The 21,173-nt window shown below is 45.5% G+C and overlaps 1 protein-coding gene across 4 annotated transcripts in view; it reads right to left on the bottom strand.

Moving 5' to 3' along the window:
* Positions 1–21,173, bottom strand: part of PCDH15 (protocadherin related 15) — a gene marked incomplete at both ends in the record, with an annotated part of 270,634 nt that overhangs the window by 115,303 nt on the left and 134,158 nt on the right. For all 4 annotated transcript variants that reach the window (XM_083865850.1, XM_083865852.1, XM_083865853.1 and 1 more), the window contains 4 exons: positions 4,384–4,477; positions 6,836–6,915; positions 12,597–12,729; positions 17,712–17,905. In XM_083865850.1, coding sequence (XP_083721976.1) covers positions 4,384–4,477; positions 6,836–6,915; positions 12,597–12,729; positions 17,712–17,905 — 501 coding nt within the window. The remainder of the gene's footprint in view (positions 1–4,383; positions 4,478–6,835; positions 6,916–12,596; positions 12,730–17,711; positions 17,906–21,173) is intronic.

The raw sequence follows: 21,173 nt of genomic DNA, 5'->3' as shown, positions 1-21,173 counted from the left end.
GTGTCTCCCTGGGCCATAAGATCCTGTCAGGGCTGTAGATGCCTGAACCTTGCTTAGCTCCATGAAGAAAAACATCCCTGGTTTTATGAGAACAAGAGAGTCATCATACTGACACAGAAAGCTTTCAAAGCAGTCTGAGATAAATTTCTTCCTGAAAGCATCAACAATTTTCAGGCACAGCAACCTTTCCCAGCTGAGGTATCCCAGGATTTTATGCACTCTTATTTAAAAATTCATGAGCAGAAGTTTCACCCCTTTGCTTTCATGTCATAGCAGCTAAAAATCTTTGTTCATACAGAGTTTGGCTGGGAAATATTGTGGATATTGAAACTCTGGAGTGCTGGCCCCAATTTCTGAACCAAGTTACAAACACTTAATTTACTCAGGTGAGTATGAAAGAACAATACAAACATTCCCCTTTTTTCCACTCTGTGAGGGCTTTTTGGGCATCTTTATGCTTGAATGGAATGGATTAAATAACCACATTTAAACTGTCAGTGGCTGAGGAACATCAGCTCCTGAGATCCCGTGCAACTGGATTTTATCTGGGGATCCTGTGAGTGTTGTTCACAAAACCAAGCCACAAAAATGTACAAATGCCAATTATCCATGTAGTAACTGAGGAGGAAAGTTCTCCTGGACTGGGTTTGTGTGGCAAGGTTGTGGTAGTGAGGGGTTACAGGGGTGGATTCTCTGAGGAGCTGCTGGAAGCTCCAATGGTGCCAGCTCTGGGGGATCCAGGATGAACCTACTACTGACCAAGGAAGAGATGGTGGTGATGCCTCTGGGATAACTGATCTGAGAAGGAAAATTGTTATTGTGCAGTTGTAATTGTGGCCAGAGAAGAGTGGAGTGAGACCAGGGCAGAGAAGCAGCTCTGCTGACACCCAGGGCAGGGCAGGAAGAGGGGCAGGAGCTGCTCCAGGTGCCAGAACTGAGATCCCGTGGGGAAGCCCATGGGGAGGCAGAGATCCACCTGCAGCCCATGGAGGCAGCAGAGATTCATCTGCAGCTCCTGCAGGAGCCCACACCAGAGCAGGGGGATGCTGAGAGAGGTGAGAAGCCCATGCTGGAACAGGGACTTCTGGATCCATGGAGAGAGAAGCCCATGCTGGAGCAGGTTTGCTGATAGCACTTGGGACCTCTTGGGACACTGGAGCAGCCTTTTCCTGAAGGACTGAGCTCACAGACGTGGATCCATCTGAGAGAGGTCCATGAAGAGCTGCAGCCCATGGAATGCACTCACACTGGAGCAGCTCATGGAGAACTGCCTCCTGTGGGATGGATCCCGTGCTGGAGCAGGGGAAGGCCTCCCACTCCTCTCCCTGAGGAAGAAGCAGCAGCACAAGCAACACAAACCCCCATTCCTGTCTCCCTGTGCCACTGGAGGGGAGGAGTGAGAGCCCAGGAAGGAGGAAGGGGTGCTGGGAAGATGTTCTTAAGATTTGTTTTACTTCCCATTACCCTGTTCTGATTTTGTGGGTAATAAACTCAATGGATTTCATTAAGTTGTTTTCCCATGACAATATTTGGTGAGGGATCTCTCCTTATCTCAACTCCTGAGTTTTTCCTTATATTTTTCTTCCCTGTCCAGCTGAGGAGGGTGGGGATAGAGCAGGCTCAAGCCACCACATCTCACCAAAAAAAACCCCCACAACAATAACAACAAGACCCCCCCATACCAGTAAAGTCTTTTTCCTCTGCATGCCTTTCACATTTAAAAAACCCAACCAAACAAGCAAATACCGGAAATAAAACTCAAAAGCTGACTCTAAGTAGGTTTGACTCTAATAGCTGGTTTCACGTTGGATGGAAAGGGATCAGGTTGGATATGTTACCAGCTAAAAATATGTTAATAGGATTTAAATGGCATTGTACCTGCTGGGGGAATTAATTTGGGGATTTTAGGCAAACTGCAACAAGGCATCTGGTGACATCACCAGTTTTCTGTAGGCACTAAGGGAACTGTTCACAAAAAGCAGAGCTGGATGACAAGCAGCAGGTGAATGAGCCTGGGGAGCAGTGGTTTTGTAATTGTAGAAAACTTTCCCCCCCACCCCCCCAGAAGTTCACTGTTGCTTCCTGATAAAAACTAGTTAAAAAGCAAAATTCCTCTATGAAACGGCACTGACTGCTTGGACCAAGGACCCATGCCCTGAGAAGGGTTTGGCACGGTCCCAGCCAGGAACTTTGGGTGAGTCCTGGCCCTCCTCCAGCAGGAGCCTGTCAGACAGCAGGGAGCACATCCAGAAGAGCTGCAAATCAAGGGAATCATGCAAAGACACATGGAAGCCTGGCAAATCAGTCACACCCACTGTTTCCTGGCACAGAAAAAGCCTGAAGATTTAATGGCTTGGTTGAGCTGCCTTGTTTCATCCATTTGTTTGTAAATGAAAGCTTATCCAGCCTTTTTTGTAGTCCTGGCAAGCCCAACTCTTAACCCTTTCCAGCTGCTGGCACCAGAAGCTTTGGTCAACTGAGTCCTATTGCTGAATAATCTTGAGAAGAAATGTGCCCCACCACTGACAGAAAATAAGAACTGCAGAAAGCAGCTCCAGGCAGGGAAGGGACAGTGACAAAACCCCAAACCAGGCAGAGGGAACATGCTCAAGCCACAGAGTGTGCCCATGTTTCACCCTGAGAACAGTGCACACACACACACACCTACAGCTGCAAAATTCCAGGGGAAAATAATCTGGTATGAAATCACACAGAGTCATTGAATCAACAAGGCTGGAAGAGATCTCCAGGATTATCAGATCTCATCTGTGACTGATCCTCATGCCAGAGCACTGAGTGCCCTGTCCAGGCCTTCCTTGGACACCTCCAGGGATGGAGACTCCAAATCTCCCTGCCAATGGGATTGAGGGATGAGATGAGATAGCAAGGAGTGGATTTCTTAAAGTGGATTTTGTTGTTACAGCAAGTAACAAGAACCTCAAGAGCTGTCCAACAGCACAGTCCAGGGACAGCTCTAAAGGAGCCCTCCATGGTCTATTTTGGGTGGGCTTTCCAGAGCTTCAAACACCATATCCCAACTCACATACAACTGTTTTCTGCTAAGCACTGTGCTATGATTAACAGGATTTTCTTTCAAAACCCCAACTATCAGGTTCAGAATGTTAGAATTAATCTGCTGGCCACTTAATCCCTGGGCAGAGCGAATGAATCTTTCTCTAGATGAAAGGAAGAGGAAGGAGCTTTTCAGTCCCCTTTTATTCACACCCAGACAGTATTTCAGGAGCACAACACAGCCTGAACCAACTTGCAGGTGTTTAGTTTATGTCTTCAGATTCCTCTGGAAATTTGAGATCAAAACCACTGAACTCACAGCTGTGAGAACAGTTCACGAAGAACAAACCCACAAGTTTTAGGATGAATTAGCACAAAAACTGTAACCAGATTTTTCATGGAAAAGGTGAAGACTGCTATAATTACTCCATGTTGCCATTAAATTTTATAAAACCTCCCTTGATATTTTTGGCTGTGTGTGGAAATTCTGAGTAAATCTTGAGCAGGAAGGCAAAGCTAGTAAGGTGGAGAAGCTAAAAAGAGCAGGAGATTAAAAAAAAATCAATGAGATTTTCTTCTGCCACAATGAACACGGGTCAAATCCCAGAATTTTCATGATCACTATATGGCAATGTGTCAGAGATATCTCTGTTTCAATCTCAAATCCTTCTAGAATAGCTCAGATAATGCATTCTTGTTATTTGTTAATTATTAGAGATATTATTTTAGATCTGCCCTTATACACAAGGTCAGATGTTCAGAGATTTTTTTCCCCAACTGTGCCATCATTCCATGGCAGAGTTGCTGCATTCCCAGGTACCTTGCACAATCCAGCTGCCAACTTTTAGGAAAAATAATTCCATTGCCTCTGCTTGATCAATAAGCACATCTCCTTAAATACTCCACCATTTTATAATATATGTAAATTGAAAAAAATCACCATTTTGTTATATTAAACACAGGTGTGAGGTCGGGTTGGTTATGGAGTCACAGATCAGTACAAACATGGAAGACTTGGAGACAACTCCTGATAAAACATTGTTATTTTTGAAAGAGAAGTGGGATTTTTTCCAGAGAGCTAGACAGTCAGCTGTTGAAAAGGGCTGGATAAAGTATAAACCACTAATTTGGCAGCTTCCACATCTGGGAGAAGGGAAGAAGAGGAGCAGAATAGCACAGAGAAGAAATAGATGAACATCCGTGGATGCACAAACCCTTGGCTGTTAAAAAACAACACAAAGCAGCAGCAAAATCCCCTTGTCCACCATCAAAGGCAGAGACACGACAGGTTTGGGGAAGCTCCATGCCAAAGCACACAGTGAGACCATGTGGAGGTGGGCAGTGCTGTCCCCAGCCCCCCAGGACACTCACCCCGTCGGGTCTGCCGTCCGAGGCCGTGACGATGAGGATGTAGCGGTCGGTGCTCTCTCTGTCCAAGGGCTTTCCCAAGGCCAACAGGCCAGAGCTGGACAGGAAACAAAACAGGACAATGTTAACAGGGCACCTGGGAGAGATCTATGAGCATGTGAGCTCCAGCACCCTGCTGAGCCCCTCTTTGTAGGAGCTTTTAGGCTTTCTGTGGGTGAAGGCCAAGAAAAACCACGAGCCAAATCCTAACACTCTCCACTTGGATACAGGAGTAACCCTGGATTAAAACATCAGCCTAGTAAGATAAAAAAGCTAGAGCTCCACTGAACACAGCACCCTGATTTGTTCCTGCTGCACTTTAGCTATGTATTTAATTATCAAAACATATTTATTTATTATTTTTTACTATTAATGCTGCAATAGATGAGGAGAGAGAAGGACAAGCAGGGAATAAATCACTGATACCCAGCAGGACAGAGCAGCAAATTCTAAGAATACAATACATACAGACTTCAGGGTGAGTCTCCTCAAGGAGAGGCTACTGGGGAAAGTTACATATTGTGTAACTTCAGAGTAAGGCCTGCAAGTATCCCCAAATAAATAAATATTGCTGCAGGCACAAGGGTGGTGGAAAACAAATCCCAGAGCGCTCTGGGTCGGGAGGGACCTTAAGGCTCATCCAGTGCCCTCCCCTGCCGTGGGCAGGGACACCTTCCACTATCCCAGGCTGCTCTAAGCCCCATCCAGCCTGGCCTTGGACACTTCCAGGGAATTGGGATCTTGTGATTACTGAAGCCCATTTTAAAAGGACAGGAAAAGAAGGGTTAATTGGAAGCTACATAAAACAATGTTTGAAAGCATTGCAAATCCCCGTAACTGCTGACAAATGAAATAATTTGGATTTTCCCTCCAATCTAATTCCCTCCTGCAGATGTCTGGAAGCCACCCAGAGGGAGGAGACCCCACTACAGACTCATTACTTTTATGTTAGGAAGGATTAGGAAGGCACAGTGTGGACAATCCTGCCTAAGGAAGCTCAATACTCCTTAACTGAGCTGGCACCAGAGCCCTGAGCTGCCCCAAAGCTCCACATTTCATTTCCAGGATTTTGATGCCTGCTGGAGCCTGGGCAAGGTTGTGACAAAGTGACAATGCCTCTCCTAAATACCCTCTCCACAGGGTATTAAACATGGATCCAGAGTGACAGCAATCCCAGGCAGCTTCTCCCATGGAATGCGACCAAATACCTTAAGAAAGATGTAACACCACAAGTTTTTACAGCCCAAACTCCCCACCAGCTGGGATCTGGAGGTCCTGTGATTTCCTATATGCTATTCCATGGTCAGTGGATAGATCATACTCTAGTAGTGGTCAGGCACTTCTCTAAATTTTATTTGCTGTACCCACATTTGATGTCCAGGACCCAGAGCACGAACAATGATTTGTGCAGAGGTTTTATTGAAACAGAAAATATTCGTGTTAAGGAAAGGGTTGCTTGCATGACTTGGGTAGGAGAATCCCTACAAAACTCCAATCCCAAACCATGGATAACACCAGCATCAATCCCTGCTCTGGCCACTGCAGTGAAGGAAAGTCTCCAAGGTGTCCCTTCCCTCACCTGCCAAGCCTTTATCAATCCCAGTGGATGACAGCACCAGCACCTCCTGGCATCTTCCAGGCTTTTATTCCCACTGTTTCCTGAAGGATTTGATTCTCCATGAATGGAGATTTATCATCCACAGCTCACTCAGAACATACAAACCTGTCTCAGGACATTTGGGTATTTAGGTTCCCAGTCTTTCACTCACACCCAATTAGAATTATTTTGCACCAGGAATTAATAAGCCCCAGGTTACTTCTGTCCCACCATTTATTGTGGGAAGTCAGCTCACCACCCTCCCTTCCTCCTGCAAGGAAAAGGATACTTTGGATTGCAAAAAACAATTAATAACAGGTAAATTAAGCTAATAATAGATGAAATAAAGGGTGGTGGGCCAGGCATAGACCAATCTGGTGCTTGTATTTCATAACAAACTCTCTCTTTTTCACTCTGTTAAAGCTGTAATTCAATTTAAGGGAAATACAGTTCTTAAACAATGCTCAAAAGGCTTTTCACTACAGGCTAACCTACAACAAGTCAGGAAATTAAAGCAAAAATTGTCCCTGTCATTAGTCAGGAGCTGACAGGTAAAAGGGTTTTAATTAATCCCTGGCCACTCTTTTAAATGGAATCTTTCCACCTCAGCGAGTTTCCCTTACCTAAAGTGTTTAAAATAAATAAACAGTGGCCAGTGACAAACCCCAGAGTGGAATTTGGCTCACAGAGCTCTCATTAATGGCTGACAGCCCCTCCAAGGAGCAGCTGAAGGGATCTGAGCACAAGCCTTTCCTTTCAGCTCCTCCATTCCCTGCACTGACAAGTTCCAAGCCTGTTTTCCAAGGGTTTCCCACTTACCTTTGAGAGAGATTAAAAACTTGTTGAGGATCTCCATTCTGAATGAGGTATTTGATGGGGTCGCCCTCTCTATCAAAAGCCTTTGGGGAAGGAAAAAAGAGGATAAAATTCAGTCAGTGGCAAAGGTTTCTTCTCTTCTCTTCCATGTAGAAACTGGGGAATTAACTTTTAGGAAAGTTTCCACAGGCATGACACCAATCCCTGTTTCTAAGGCAACTCTGGTTATTGATGGGCTACTCAAGATAAAGCTGGAGCACATCAGAACTCCTATGCTGCACAGAAATGACAATATCCTGAATGCAGGATAATAATTACTATTAATTATTAGTAATTATCTAATTATCAAATTACAGCTACACCCAGCAGCATGAGTATGAACTTCAGGCTTTAACAACTTACTTCTATCTTTCTGTGGCTCCACACTGATTAGACTGAACTTTCAGTTTCCTTTCTTCCCATTCTTCACTTCCACTTCTTATCAAGATCCCCCTTTCTGTTATTTTATTAGAATCCAAATCTTTAGCTGATGCTCTAATGAGTTCCAACTGCAGCACTCACCCTCCACAATAATTTGTTTTTTGAAGGGTGGGGGATGCATGAAGAGCAGGTTAATACCTTTAAGAACAGACATTAACAGCACCAAAATGAGGATATTCCACCTATTAGGTGAAAAAAAACTTTAAGAAGTTGAATAAACTATTTTTGATGTCTCTCCTGGTGCCACCTGAGGCCATTTCTCTTTTTCCAGAAGAGAAAAGGCCAACCTCCACCTTGCTCCTGTCAAGTTGTTGCTGTGGACCACAATCAGGGGCTGTGTAGCTTTGAGATGACCACCTAAAAAGCAGTTTTTTGAGATAAAAACCCAACAAAAATAACAAAACCCACAACTCGAACACCCCCCAAAATCAAGAGCAGAAGCACAAGCCATTTAAATGTGCAGGCAGAGCAGGGAATGTAGTAAGAAAACAACTTCGTTTAGCCTAATAAAACACAGAGGCTAAGTCAGATGGAAGGGATCAGCACAAAGAAAGAGCAAGAAAAAACTGGATGGGGACAGTTGCAAAAAGTCAAGGAAAAACTGGAATAGAAACAGGAGAGAATGCAAAGGATAACAAAGGAATGTTTGTTACAGAAGGAGCCTGAGGAGTGGTTTGAAAAGCAGAAGGGATGATGTTGAGAAGGTCAAAGAGATAAGACTTTTCCAGCTCCAAACTAAATGAACTGGGGAAAAACCTCAGCTGAGAGCTGGGCAAGAGTCAGGCAGAGAAGATGTTCATAAACAGCATCTTTGAATCAGCTGCTGGAATTCAAGCCTGGTGAAGTCCATCCTGGTGTATAGAAGGGCTGGAGCAATCTCAAAGCCATCAGAGATTTTATTTTGAGCACTCCCAGAGAACAAAAATGCTGGAGGGCAAACCCAAGGTCTATCCTTCATGGAAGGATGAGCCAGGAAATCATTCACCAGGCAGGTGGAGTGCAGTTCCCAGAAACCCACAAATATCCAAATTATTTGTAAGTTCCTAGCAATGCCAATATGCAGATGGATAACACAGACCTAAATTTCTCCAGAACAAAAGGATGCTGAAGCAATTTAATCTGATTTTCCAACAGGACAAGTCTCCTGAACAGGGCAGAAACTGTGGATCAATAAAGCAGCTGAGCCATGGTGAAGGCTTTTCCCACTGCTTGATGGGAAACTCCTTTCCCAAAGGAGATCCAACAACACAGTCCCCAAATGGAGGGTGGGATTAGGCAAGAATTAAACCCTTCATCAAAATGAAGGCCAGGCAGTAGTGGGTAGTGTTAACACTGACTCAGTTCTGCACAGGTGTGCACAGCTCTCCCAGCATTGATCAACATTCCCATCCATAACATCAATGACGGACTGGGAAAGTTGGGAAAATTGTTTATGAATTCCATGGGTGGCACTGAGTGACGGGAGGTGTGGGTGGAATTTGGATCCCCTTGGCCTGAGGATATGAACAGTCAGGATCTGAGCCAAGAGCACAAAATGCTACAAACACTGGAGGCAGACAACATGAGGAGCTGGCATCTCTGAGGGCTGTCCTTGATCCTAAATCACCAAAATCCCATGGCTGCTCGTGTCTTTAGCCCTTTGTCCCCCTTTTACCCTCCTTGCAGGGCATCCTGCCCTCCCTTCACATTAAGTTGTCTCAGGGGTATGATTATAGTCTGCATTCTCTCATAACAAGTCGGGGGCTCTCAGAAAGCCAGAAAATCAAAGACTGGCTGTCATTGATTTCATTTTCTCCTTATGCCCACAGAAAAACCACCTTCAGTCAACATGCTTAAAAAAAATAAAAAGGGGAAAAGTTAATAATTGCTTTTAAAAACTGATTTCTTTAAAAGCAAAAAACATGAAGTTCTTATGTACAGAAGAAAATCACCGAAGGCAAAGGAGAAGAGCAACCTATTCCTGACTTTTTCCAGATCAATGGCACAGAGTGATTCCATAAATTGTACACATAATTCCATGTTAGCTCCTTGTTCAGAACATAACTGGACCCTGTTAACGGCCCTATTTGTTCTGGAGGCTCCCAGAAAAAGGACAGCATTTGCATATTTTAATTAATAATGGCTCACAGAACATGAAGCCATAAATGCCTCCCAGGCATGCAATAAACTCTGAGGTTTATTTACAAATTAATGCAGTGGAGATCATTTAATATTGCAATAATCTCAAATGTTGTTAATTAAAACACCAGTCAAGACCAAGCAGGTGGGTTAGAAAATAAATAAGGGGATAAGAAAGAAATAAAGGCCTCCATCATCAGCATAAGAAATTTTAATGGACAAGTAAAAAGTCAATTTTATTTTTCCAAAGTCTAATGGGCAAATTAAAAGCAGCTACATTTGCATTGTTACTGACCCTAATGTTTTGCAGGTCTTCAGATTAGATAATTGGGAAATACTTGAAAAGTTTTGCTGGCTCTCTCCAGGATTGTGTAACCCTCCTGCTGTATGCAGAACTACCAAATTATTACTAAGAGAGAGGACATGGTTTCTCAATCTGCACCAGCCCAAACACTGGTTGGATTGATAAGATTTAGGAAAAGAAACACCAGTGTGAAAATTTACACAGGAAAACACTTGCTCAATATTTGAGGCCTGGTGATATTCCGTATCATTGATGGAACACAGGCAATGCCTTAAGGCACTACTAGAACCCCACAAAACCCAAACCAAGGTGCCTCACTGGGAACTTTCTGTTGTCTGGAAAAGGCAGCACAGGATTTCAGAAGCTTAAATACTCAGTTTATAAATGTTTAAACTGTCCTGATGGATTTTATACAGAAGGAACATGAAAACAGAAATATGCGGCACACAGGAGAAGTCCTTCAATACAGATGGAAGTTTTAATTCAGGATGAGGGAGCTGGACTTGGAATTTGGGTTGGGAGGAATCCTCAAATCCCATCCAGTGCCACCCTTGCCATGGGCAGGGACACTTTCCACTATCCCAGGCTGCTCCAAGCCCCAAAGTCCAGCCTGGCCTTGGACACTGCCAGGGATCCAGGGGCAGCCCCAGCTGCTCTGGGCACCCTGTGCCAGGGCCTGCCCACCCTCCCAGGGAACAATTCCTTCCCAATATCCCATCCAGCCCTGCCCTCTGGCACTGGGAAGCCATTCCCTGTGTCCTGTCCCTCCATCCCTTGTCCCCAGTCCCTCTCCATCTTCCACATCTCAGGCTGAGGACTACCGGACCCACAAGAGATACAGTCCTGGACTAACAACCAAGCATATCTGGGATTTAACAATCAAGGATTTCTCAGAAAATGTGGGATCACTGGGGCTAGAAAATCCCTCCCAGCCCACGGAGTCCCAGCTGTGCCCAATGCCCACCTTGTCCCCAGCCCAGAGCACTGAGTGCCACCTCCAGCCCTTCCTTGGACACCTCCAGCCATGGGCACTCCAAACCTCCCTGGGCAGCCCCTGCCAAGGCCTCAGCACCCTTCCCATGGGCAAATTCCTGCTGCTGTCCAAGCTGAGCCTCCCCTGGCACAGCTTGAGGCCCTTTCCCCTTGTCCTGTCCCTGTTCCCTGGCAGCAGAGCCCGACCCCCCCTGGCTGTCCCCTCCTGTCAGGGACTTGTGCAGAGCCACAAGGTCCCCCCTGAGCCTCCTTTTCTCCAGGCTGAGCCCCTTTCCCAGCTCCCTCAGCCTCTCCTGGGGCTCCAGCCCCTTCCCCAGCTCCCTTCCCTTCCCTGGACAGGCTCCAGCCCCTCCAGGGCTCTCTGGCCATGAGAACTGGACACAGCCCTGGAGGTCCCTCAGCAGGGCCAGCACAGAATGGGCTGTTTGGGGTTTAGTGAAACATTAAATCAGATTATTCCATTGGAGCTTCAGTTTCCAACCTTATTTAAATTCCATTAAATCCTTCAATACTAAAACCTGCCAAGAGGTTTTCTGCCTCCAAATATCCCTCAGGCCCTCAGGCACAGATTCCAGCACCTGTCAAGGAAACACAAATGCTTCTGTTTCTCAGTTTGTTCCTGGCTCCTTTTCCTCTTTGGGCCTTCCAACCCCGAGTGTCTCTCACCAGCGAGGTGAAGGCACCTGAACAGCCTGGTCCTTCCACTCCTCTCTCCCTCCCTGCAGGCACCACAGATGTGCCAGGAGTTATTGGCAGCACTGAGCTAAATTAGTCATCCTCCCTCAGCACAGGTGACTCTCTCATCTTAACCAGCCAAAATAATCCCAGTCTTTCAGTAGGAAACCATTTTAGCAGGAGTTTTCCCATCCACTTGCTTCGGTGAGTTAATTAGAGCTCCTTTATTTCACAACTGCTAAACACAGCAATAAGTAAGTTCCTGATCCCTCAAAAAACCCACAAAACCCCTCAGTTAAGAAGTGCCATTTATCTCCCTATTTTGCACAGTTGGTTTTTGGGCAGAACACAGTGCAATAAATAAGGAACAGTAAATAAATGAGGAGAGAACTGATTTTTTTAACCATTAGTGCAAAAAGGGGATGTCTGCTCCTGATGCATGAGGATGAGGGATGCTCCTGCTCCTGGACCTGGCCAGAAGCTGCTGCTGCATGATCCCTAATCCCAGTGCACAAGGTCCCACCAATCCTGGGCCTGGCAGCACTGGGATCTCTGCTCCCTCTCAGCCTGTTGTTACACACACCGAAGGGTAGAAATATCTCCAGGCATTTTTCAAAAATGACAGGCTAGGGAAGGCAAATTGCCAAAATCTTGCTGAAATTCCTCATGAATGAGGTGCTGAAGCTCCTCTGATCTGCTGGCAAATATAGAGAGAGTTTAACACAACAAATCACAGGCCTTTTGAGTTTCCAGCCACTCATAGAATTTTTTTTCTAATATAATTATCACAGAATTCCAGCATGGTTTGGATTGGAAGGGACTTTGAAGATAAACTTGTCCATTGGCAGGGACACCTTCCACTATCCCAGGCTGCTCCAAGTCCCATCCAGCCTGGCCTTGGACAATTCCAGGGATCCAGGGGCAGCCACAGCTGCTCTGGGCAGTTCCATATGCAGCCTGTAGCTTCTTTTACAATACTTAAATCAGAAATAACAGTAATAGCCACGTGAACCCTCTTTCTCTATAGTCCATGTAAAAGTGGCTGTTGATCAAAATGAAATAATTTTTAATCCCCTTGAACGGCCCCTTTTCCCCCTGGATGCAAGGGCTGGCTTGTGTATGGCATGAACACAGAGGGCAGGGAGGTGGGGAAGGTCTCAGCACCCTCAGGGAGTGGCAGGGAAGCCTCTGTACCTTCAGGTTTAGCAGGACAGCACCGATCCTCATGGCCTCGCTGACCTCCAGGCTGTACATCAGCTGCGGGAAGCGTGGGGGGCTCTGGTTGTTGGGAGGCAGCACCTCGATGTAAACAGTGGTGATGGAGCTCCTGCAGTGCAAGGGGGTAGAAAAACCAGTCAAAACCAGTCAAAACCAGTCAGAATCAATAAATCCGCAAGGCAACCCACAACAACTGCTTTACGTGCTGTGTGCTCTTGAGCTCTAACAGCCTCCCTTTGCTCCTCTAAAAGCTTCAGGACATGTTTTTCCTCCTGGATCAAAGGGAAAGCAAGCTGCCACATGAACAGGAAGAAAAGCTCAATAATTTCCCCCGGAGCAGCCCAAAGTGGTGTTCTTTCAAAAACAGAGCATTGAGATACCAGTGCACACTTCACAAACAAACAGCTTCCAACCCGCTGCATCCTCTGCGGGAGCAGCACAAATCCCAAGCTGGGAACTGCTCCTGCCACACACAACAGCCACCCCTGGAGCACACCTGCTGGCAGTCAGTTTGCTTCCTTCCCTTGGAAAAGAGGGAGCAGGGAATGCTGGCAGAGAGGATAATGCTGGGAGAAGAGGTGCACAGAACTCTGTGAGGCTGCTGCCATGCTGTGGGTCAATAATCCCTGTTTCAGAGCAATAAACCCCATTCCTGAGCGGTGGCAAAGCAGGAGGCTGAAAATCCCCAGCAAACCCTTCAGCTGCACTGAACCTCTGCCTCAAACAGACTGAAAACAGCATTCCAGGTGGAATACTGGAGGTTCTTTGGGACACTGGCACTGAAGACCTTGCATAGACCATCCTGTAAACCTACTTGAGAAACAAGTATGCAACAGGCTCAACTTGAGGAAGGGAGCCAGGGGCTGCTCCGGAGATGGGAGATTAAAAATCTGATTTAAAGAGATCTTCCTCTTGCTTCTCTGTTCCATTATCCCACCTGCCTTCCCTCCTGGATGTCAGCACAGCATCCCCATCCCAGAACAAACCCCCGAGAAGAGCAAGTGCTGTGCTGCAGGTGTAGTCTTTCCCTCATGAATCCTTGGACAAAGGTGACAAATCTCAGGTTTTAGGGCTGCAGGAAAGAAACCAAAGGGATATGTCCCAGTTTTTTGGAGGTGAAACAGGAAGAGGGAGAGAGAAGATCATCAACCCAAAGAGCTGCTTCTTGCAAGGCTGGCAAACTCCAGAGGTTTTTTAGAGGGTCCTACCCAAAATTACCAGACATTTATTGTTGAAACAGCTGCTGTATTAACTGAGAGAACTCATTTAATATGAAAACAACGCATTTTCATGATTAGTATTTTTAATTAGATGCCCAAAATTGTGACTGAGCAGTAACCACTGTGCTGTCAGTGTTCCCCACTGCCCTTTCCCAGCAGGTTTTGCAGGTCTAGGTCACTGCAGCAATTACAGGGCTGGAAGCAACATGTTGGGGACTGTCACACAGTCCCTGGCCGTGCTTCAGGAAAAGAAAGCGGCACAGAAGGACAAATCACAACCCCAGGGAAGGGACTCTGCCCCTCAGGGCAAATCCACACACACAGTGACAGGATTCTCAGTGCCAGAGGGCAGGGCTGGATGAGATATTGGGAAGGAATTGTTCCCTGGGAGGGTGGGCAGGCCCTGGCACAGGGTGCCCAGCGCAGCTGTGGCTGCCCCTGGATCCCTGAAGTGTCCAAGGCCAGGCTGGACTTTGGGGCTTGGAGCAGCCTGGGATAGTGGAAGGTGTCCCTGCCCTGGGACTGGATGGGCTTTAAGGTCTCGTTCCCAGCCCAAACCATTCTGGGATTCTAGGAATAGTAAGCAGATTTGCTTCAAACATTTAAGGCAAAATCACAGAAGTAAAGCAGTAATGGTCGGCAAACTAAGAGCACTTTAACATTAAATGGCTTTTTTTACAATTCCAATCAATTTTTTATTAACACCTTGCATTTTCCCCCCATGTCTTTTGTGTGGGTTATAGCCCAGTTAAAGAGCTGGCAAATTCTCCTTTGCCATGGGAGGGGGAAGGAGATGGAGCTGAGCCAAGCACTGCAGCTGGGGTTTGCAGGTGAATACACAGGACAGCATTTGAGAACCATGGAGAGCTCCCAAAATCACTCCAGGATGGAAAAGCAGCTTTCGTGCTCTACCAGCTGATGGAAAGTCACCTGCAATGCCATCTCTGCTTAAATTATCTCCATATGGAATCATGGAATGGTTTGGGTTGGAAAGGATCTTAAACTCATCCATTCCCATCCCTGCCATGGGCAGGGACACCTTCCACTATCCCAAGCTGCTCCAAGCCCCAAAGTCCAACCTGGCCTTGGACACTTCCAGGGATCCAGGGGCAGCCACAGCTGCTCTGGGCAATTATAAAACCAATGACGAATGGATTCTCATCCATGTGGACCAACTTATCTTGACTTGATCCAGCAGAACCCTGTATCACCAAGTGATAAGAATCCCATGTCCAGGAATCTGAGGGATTGTCAAAAACTTAGTCTGACCTGAAATTGGTTGATTTTACAAACGTTATCAGGGTTTTTTTTCCAAAAATAGAAATTGTTATGCTTCAATATAGGAGTGGGCTGTGCAGGAAAGGGGTGAATCTCCAATCCTGGAATGTCTCAAGGAACAACTGGATGTGGCACTTGCTGTGATTTAGTTGACAAGGTTGAAATCGACAATCTTGGAGGTCTTTCCCAACCTTAAGTATTCCATCATATCTCAATAACTTACATAAATAATTATAATTAATAATACTCAACCCCCAAATCTCAGCTGGGGCACACCCACCCACCAACATTTTTAAACAGCATTCCATGCAAAAAAAAAAAACAAACCCAACAAACCTACACAGAATTCCAAATTTCAATTTAAATTTGTGTTCACATAGGCTGCAGAGCTCCAGTTCCTGAGCCAGGTTCAGTGGCTGCTTTTGCTTTGTGCATAAGCATGGGGGAGACTGAAATCCAGCCACTTTCCAGTGACTTTGGTTATCCTAGCAGAGATTTCCATTTCTTACTTGCCTTGAAGACATTTTCAGAGGAAGGACCACAGGGTCCTGACATCCATCCTCAGAAATACATATGTTTAGGCAACACAAAGATTTCTCCAGCACAAAAGGAGCTGATGGCAATCAGAGCTGTAGTGTGGGGCCACACCGTGGGGATCTCAGACTCTCTGAAGGGGAATCACTGATTTTTGACCTTCACCCTGAAGTACTACACAAAATAAATGGATAATTGTCATCAATTTCCTCCTCAGCACTATCAGCAGCCTACTACCAGCTTGAGAGGGTTTATCAAAAAAGCAAGCAGGAGGAAAAAGAGAGTGAAATTCAACCAGGGGACAGCTACCAGATGTTAATTTTATGAGCAACTTAGCAAGTTGAATGGACAGTAATTATAAAATTACACAGCATGAGCCGTGTTCTTGAAAACATGATGGAAACAGCATGTCCTGAGGAAAATCCAGTTACTGAAATCCTTGTATTTTCTTCCCTTCTTACATTTCCCATTTGCAGAAGAGGTTTTCACTTTACAGTTGTAGGAGTTTTAAATGCTGGAACCTCCTGTTCCTCCTGGTCATGCTGTTTGGTCAAGGAGGTTGTCACATCATCAATACCAGGCCCAGAACGAGAGACATTTTTTTGCTCCCTCCACACCTTCACAAAATGACATTTTGGCACAACTGCCACGTTTAGAACACAAACTCCACAGAAACAGGTAAGCAGGGATTGATACTACCTTTGCTGGTTTTGAACATACAGATCATAGAATGGTTTGGGTTAAAAGGAATCTTATAGATGATGATGTTCCCTTCCCTGCCTAAATCCTAAATCTGCAGTCTGCTCTTCTTTTTCAGCTGGGGTACAACAGAAATCCGACCTTCAGAATTTTGGTCTTAGTGAGGAAACTGCACACCCTACACCTGGAGAGGGTCTCCAGCTCTGCAACCCCACTCTGTCGGATATCCTTTTTGCATTTTCTGAGCAAAAAGCATCTCCCTTCTCGCTTACTTTCTTCTTTCCACTCCTCCACCTCAATGAATGAATGGACACGCACAGTGACAGCACAACTGGGAACTTGTGGGCATCAGCCTGGCAGAGGCACAGGGCCAACAAGATCTCACCCATGGCAAGCCAGATCTTGGCTTCAAGCCCTAGGGAAGACTTGGTTTAACTCAAGGTGTGAGAGGTCTCCTCCCAGGTGACTTTGCTGTTATTATGTTAATGACCCCAAGTTCTGCTCCCCTGTTGGTTACGCCTATTCCATATTTGGTTGTGTTTCTAGAACCCTCTACCCCCAAGCTTTTATATTGCCACTGCTCCCTCATTTCTGGTCTTTGGTGTTTTCTCCCTACAGTGCGTGGTTTCTGGGCACTGCCCCTCTTTTATTTTCCTATTAAAATGAGTTTTCTTTTTTGGACACACCATGGCACCCACTCCTTCTCCAGCACTGCATTTGCCCTGAATATCAGGGAACCTAAAAGACATGTCACAGCCACCCTCACTGCGACAGGAGCCTTTAAATAACAGACCATGGCAAGCAAATGAAATCAGAAAAAAACAGTGCTGTAAGGGAAATATCATTAGGGACCACAAAGGGAAAGAATTCTAGTGTGCCCCTTTTCAGAAAGGAGGCATGGAATCCTATCCCAGCATGGATTACAGACATGGGGTGTGGCAGCTGCTGAGCTGCTGGAGTAATGCATCTGACATTAGTATTAATGCATTAATTGCCATTAATTTAATGCATTAATGTCACTGTAGGACACGAAAGACTCCAAATATTTCAGAAGGCAAAGAGCATAGAAAAATAAAGCTTTATTGTCTAAATTCTTACTACCTTTTATAAGGTGTTCCGATACAGACTTAACATGGTTGGTGAATAGGAACGACAGATCTCTAATCCCATTGGTTAAACCAGAGAAACAGCAAACACCAGCTGGACAAAGATTGTTTTGAGAAAGGATAGCTGTCTACCAAGATTGCTTTGAGAAAAAGCTTTCTTGAGAATTTTCTCCTTGAGAAAAGGTTAGCAGCTGCTAGCAGGCTAAAAACCTCTCAAGCCCACACACTAATGCATTAAAAAATGCACTAATTACCTTCTCTGTGCAGGGGGGGCACTGTCAGAGGCCCTGACGGTGAGGGCGTAGGAGCGGCCCACGGCCAGCACCACTCCTGGAGCGATGGTGATCATGCCCGTGTGCTCGTTGATGGTGAAGTCCCCCTGGGCCCCAGCCAGGATTTCGTACACTATCTGGCCATTGGCTCCCTCATCTGCATCCACAGCCGTCAGCTGCAAGGGAAAACCACAGGGTCAGCACCATGGGGCCACTTCCACAGGCTCTGGGAAAGGGATTCAGGAGGAGGAGAGGGGAACTTGGACATCTGGAACATAGGTGGGAATTTCTAAGCAGTTCACAACAAAGATACAGCTGAAATTAAGGTGTAAAAACATAATGAAGCAGGAAAAACCTGCTTGCTAAATACTTCAAGCCACTTGTTTTAAGATACAAATTAAGAAATCTAATTTAGACTGAGTTTATTTTCTGTGTGCTGGAATAGATAAAAGTTTCTATAAAAGCAAAACGGATAGGAAGACATTTTTTGTGTAGCAACAGTAATGAGAGGATTGTATTTATTTATTTCCCATCCCTCTCTTCACTTTTCCTGGTGACAGTCCTGGTAGTGCCAGGAAACCTCATGTCCAGGCCTGGCATTCCAAGCCCGCCTCGTGCAGAGCTGGAGAGCAATGTTTGTGTTAATATGGCAGCCAAGTGGAAGGGAAATGGCAGCCATTCCCATATGGATACACATTTGGAATCGTGGAATCATTCAGGTTGGAAAAGCCCTCTAAGATGGTTGGGTCCAGCTGTTAACCCAGCACTGCCAAGACCACCACTAACCCATGTTTCCAAGTGCCACATTGTCCTTAAATCCCAGGAGAAAAATCTAAATCCTGGTATTAGACCCAAATTCTAATGCCGAGCATAATGAAATGAGGGGGTTCTTTTCTTCCCCCTGGGAAAGACAGTGGGTTTATCCCATTTCTGTAGTGAGCCAGGCTAAATCAAACACACACTTGGTTAGGAATTAGAGTCCAGGGATTATATGTGCTTTTAGTGAATCATGGAAGAAAATCCCAGAGTGCTTTAGGTTGGAAGGGACCTTAAAGCTCATCCCATTCCAGCCCCTGCCATGGGCAGGGACACCTCTCACAATCCCAGGTGGCTCCAAGTTGTGTCTAATCTGACCTTGTTGTCTCTTCCTCCTTTAGGGGTTGTTTTGCTGGTACATAGGTTCCTCCACTGACTTTTCACTCTGTAGGACAACATTCCATCAAACAGCACAAGGAATGACAAAGTGGTCTGAGCAGCACTGAAACAGCCAGGAGGCCACAGTATCCAGCTGTGAATCCAGCTGCCAACAGCTGGCCGTGGAACTTACAGGGAATGACGGCACCATGGGGTCCTCTGCTGCTCCCAGCTCCAGGTGAGCAGTGGGACATGGGGAATGGGAAAGGGCACCAGCAGGGGTGACAGCAGAGCTTTCCTGGCATGTCCAAAGTCATCCCAGCCTCAGGAGGGATCCCGGTAGGGATCTTGATGTGAGTATGAAAAAGAAGAGACATAGCTTCTTCAGAGGTGTCTGCCTTGGCTTTGCTGACACAAACACTCCTGCCCTGGGGTAGCAGGGATGGGAGCACTGGGTGTCATTGGTGATGGAAAACCTCAGAACCGACTGCGAGGCCAATGACAAGACCAACAGCCACTCCCCTGAGGCAAGGCCAGCTGAACAGCAGCCTCAGCCTCTGGGTCCCTCTTGTCACCTTGTGACACCCTGAGTCAGGGACAGGAACTCCCTGATGGCCCTGCCATGCTACAAGAAAAATCACTTACTGATCAATGCAGCATCACATCAACTTCAGCAGCTCACAGCCTCCCACAGCACCTCCCCTGGCTGTGAAACCAGCACCCAAAACTGCCAAAGAAACACCCAAAACTGCCAAAGAAACACCCAAAACTGCCAGATTACCTGCAACTGTCAAACCGCCACCTACAACTGCCAAAGAAACACCCTAAAACTGCCAAACCACCACCTACAACTGTCAGAAACACCCAAAACTGCCAAACCACCACCCAAAACTGCCAAAGAAACACCCAAAAGTGCCAAACTACCATCCAAAACTGCCAAACCACCACGTGCAACTGCCAAAGGAACACTCAAAACTGCCAAACCGCCGCCCAGAACTGCCAAAGAAACGCCTAGAAGTTCCAAGCCACCACCTACAACTGCCAAAGGAACACCTAAAACTACCAAACCACCAGCCACAACTGCCAAAACACCACCTACAACTGCTGAACACCACCTGGGATTATCAAGACACCTTTGCCCAAGGACAGCTAAACTCTTGGAAGAGCAGGAACCAAAACTTGCCATTAAAACAAGAATAAACCCCAAAGTAGCACTGTCTGAGTTAATCCCATTTGCACACAACATTAAGCACCAAGGGGAGGATGTGAATTATAGAATCCTGGAAAAGTTTGGGTTGGAAGGGACCTTAAAGCTCATCCAGTTCCATGGGCAAGGACACCATCCACTGTATCAGACTGTTCAGAAGCCCATCCAACCTGACATTGGACACTTTCAGGGAAAAACTCAGGGATCGAATTGATTCCTAAGATAATCTTGATCCTTTATGCACAGAGGCTCAGTGAAATACAAAATTTCATTTAGAAAGTCATAAATAGTCTTCAAACCAAGAATTACGCCCACAATAGCTTTAAAAACAAATCTTGATCTATCCCCTATACCATTTTGGGACACATTGTATAGTGAACATAAGACTATTTCAAGGATAAATTTTTGAAATGCCCCAAAATTCATGGAACAGAGGTCATCTCTTAAAAATTAAAAAAAAAAACAAACCAAACCTCAAATTAACATTTATATGGGGTTTTTTTTATATCTACTTTGTTCTCTATTTTCTTTTGGAATTCTGAAGAAATTACCCTATGACAACTGCAATTTAATCACTCATTCTATAACTTCTATACATAACTGGGTGTGCTAATTAACCTTGCAGAGAATACTTATCCACCAAAATGACAGTGCTGTAAAAACTTTGTCTGTTGAACTTCAAAAGCAACACATACACACAAAAAAAAGATAAATAAAGCCTTTATGCAAAATACAGGGTCCTGAGGATTTAATGACAGGATTTGGAACCAGGCCAGTTTTTACTGTGACGACATGAAAAAGGAAAATTAATTGACTACACAAGCACAGAGATTAAGGTTAATTAAACCTAAAAATACAGAATGCTTGGAAAGATAAGTGATTTGAAAAACATTTTGGGGGCAAAACCAGGAATCAAACCTGGGATTAAATAGAATTAAAGTTTAACTGCTGCCATATTATATGATTCCAGAAATCCCATCTCCAGCTGTCCCAGCCCGATAGAGCTCAATAGTTAACAAGATTTAAGAAACAGGGGCTAAAATGTAAAGAGAGAAGAACAAAACAAGGTTTCATTTACTCTCCTAAGAAATTTTCATCCACCA

This window comes from Zosterops lateralis (genome assembly GCF_965231275.1).
Source record: "Zosterops lateralis genome assembly, chromosome: 8".
Lineage (NCBI taxonomy): Eukaryota > Metazoa > Chordata > Aves > Passeriformes > Zosteropidae > Zosterops > Zosterops lateralis.
Note: the sequence above shows the minus strand (reverse complement) of the source record. Positions and strands in the feature narration are given on the sequence as shown.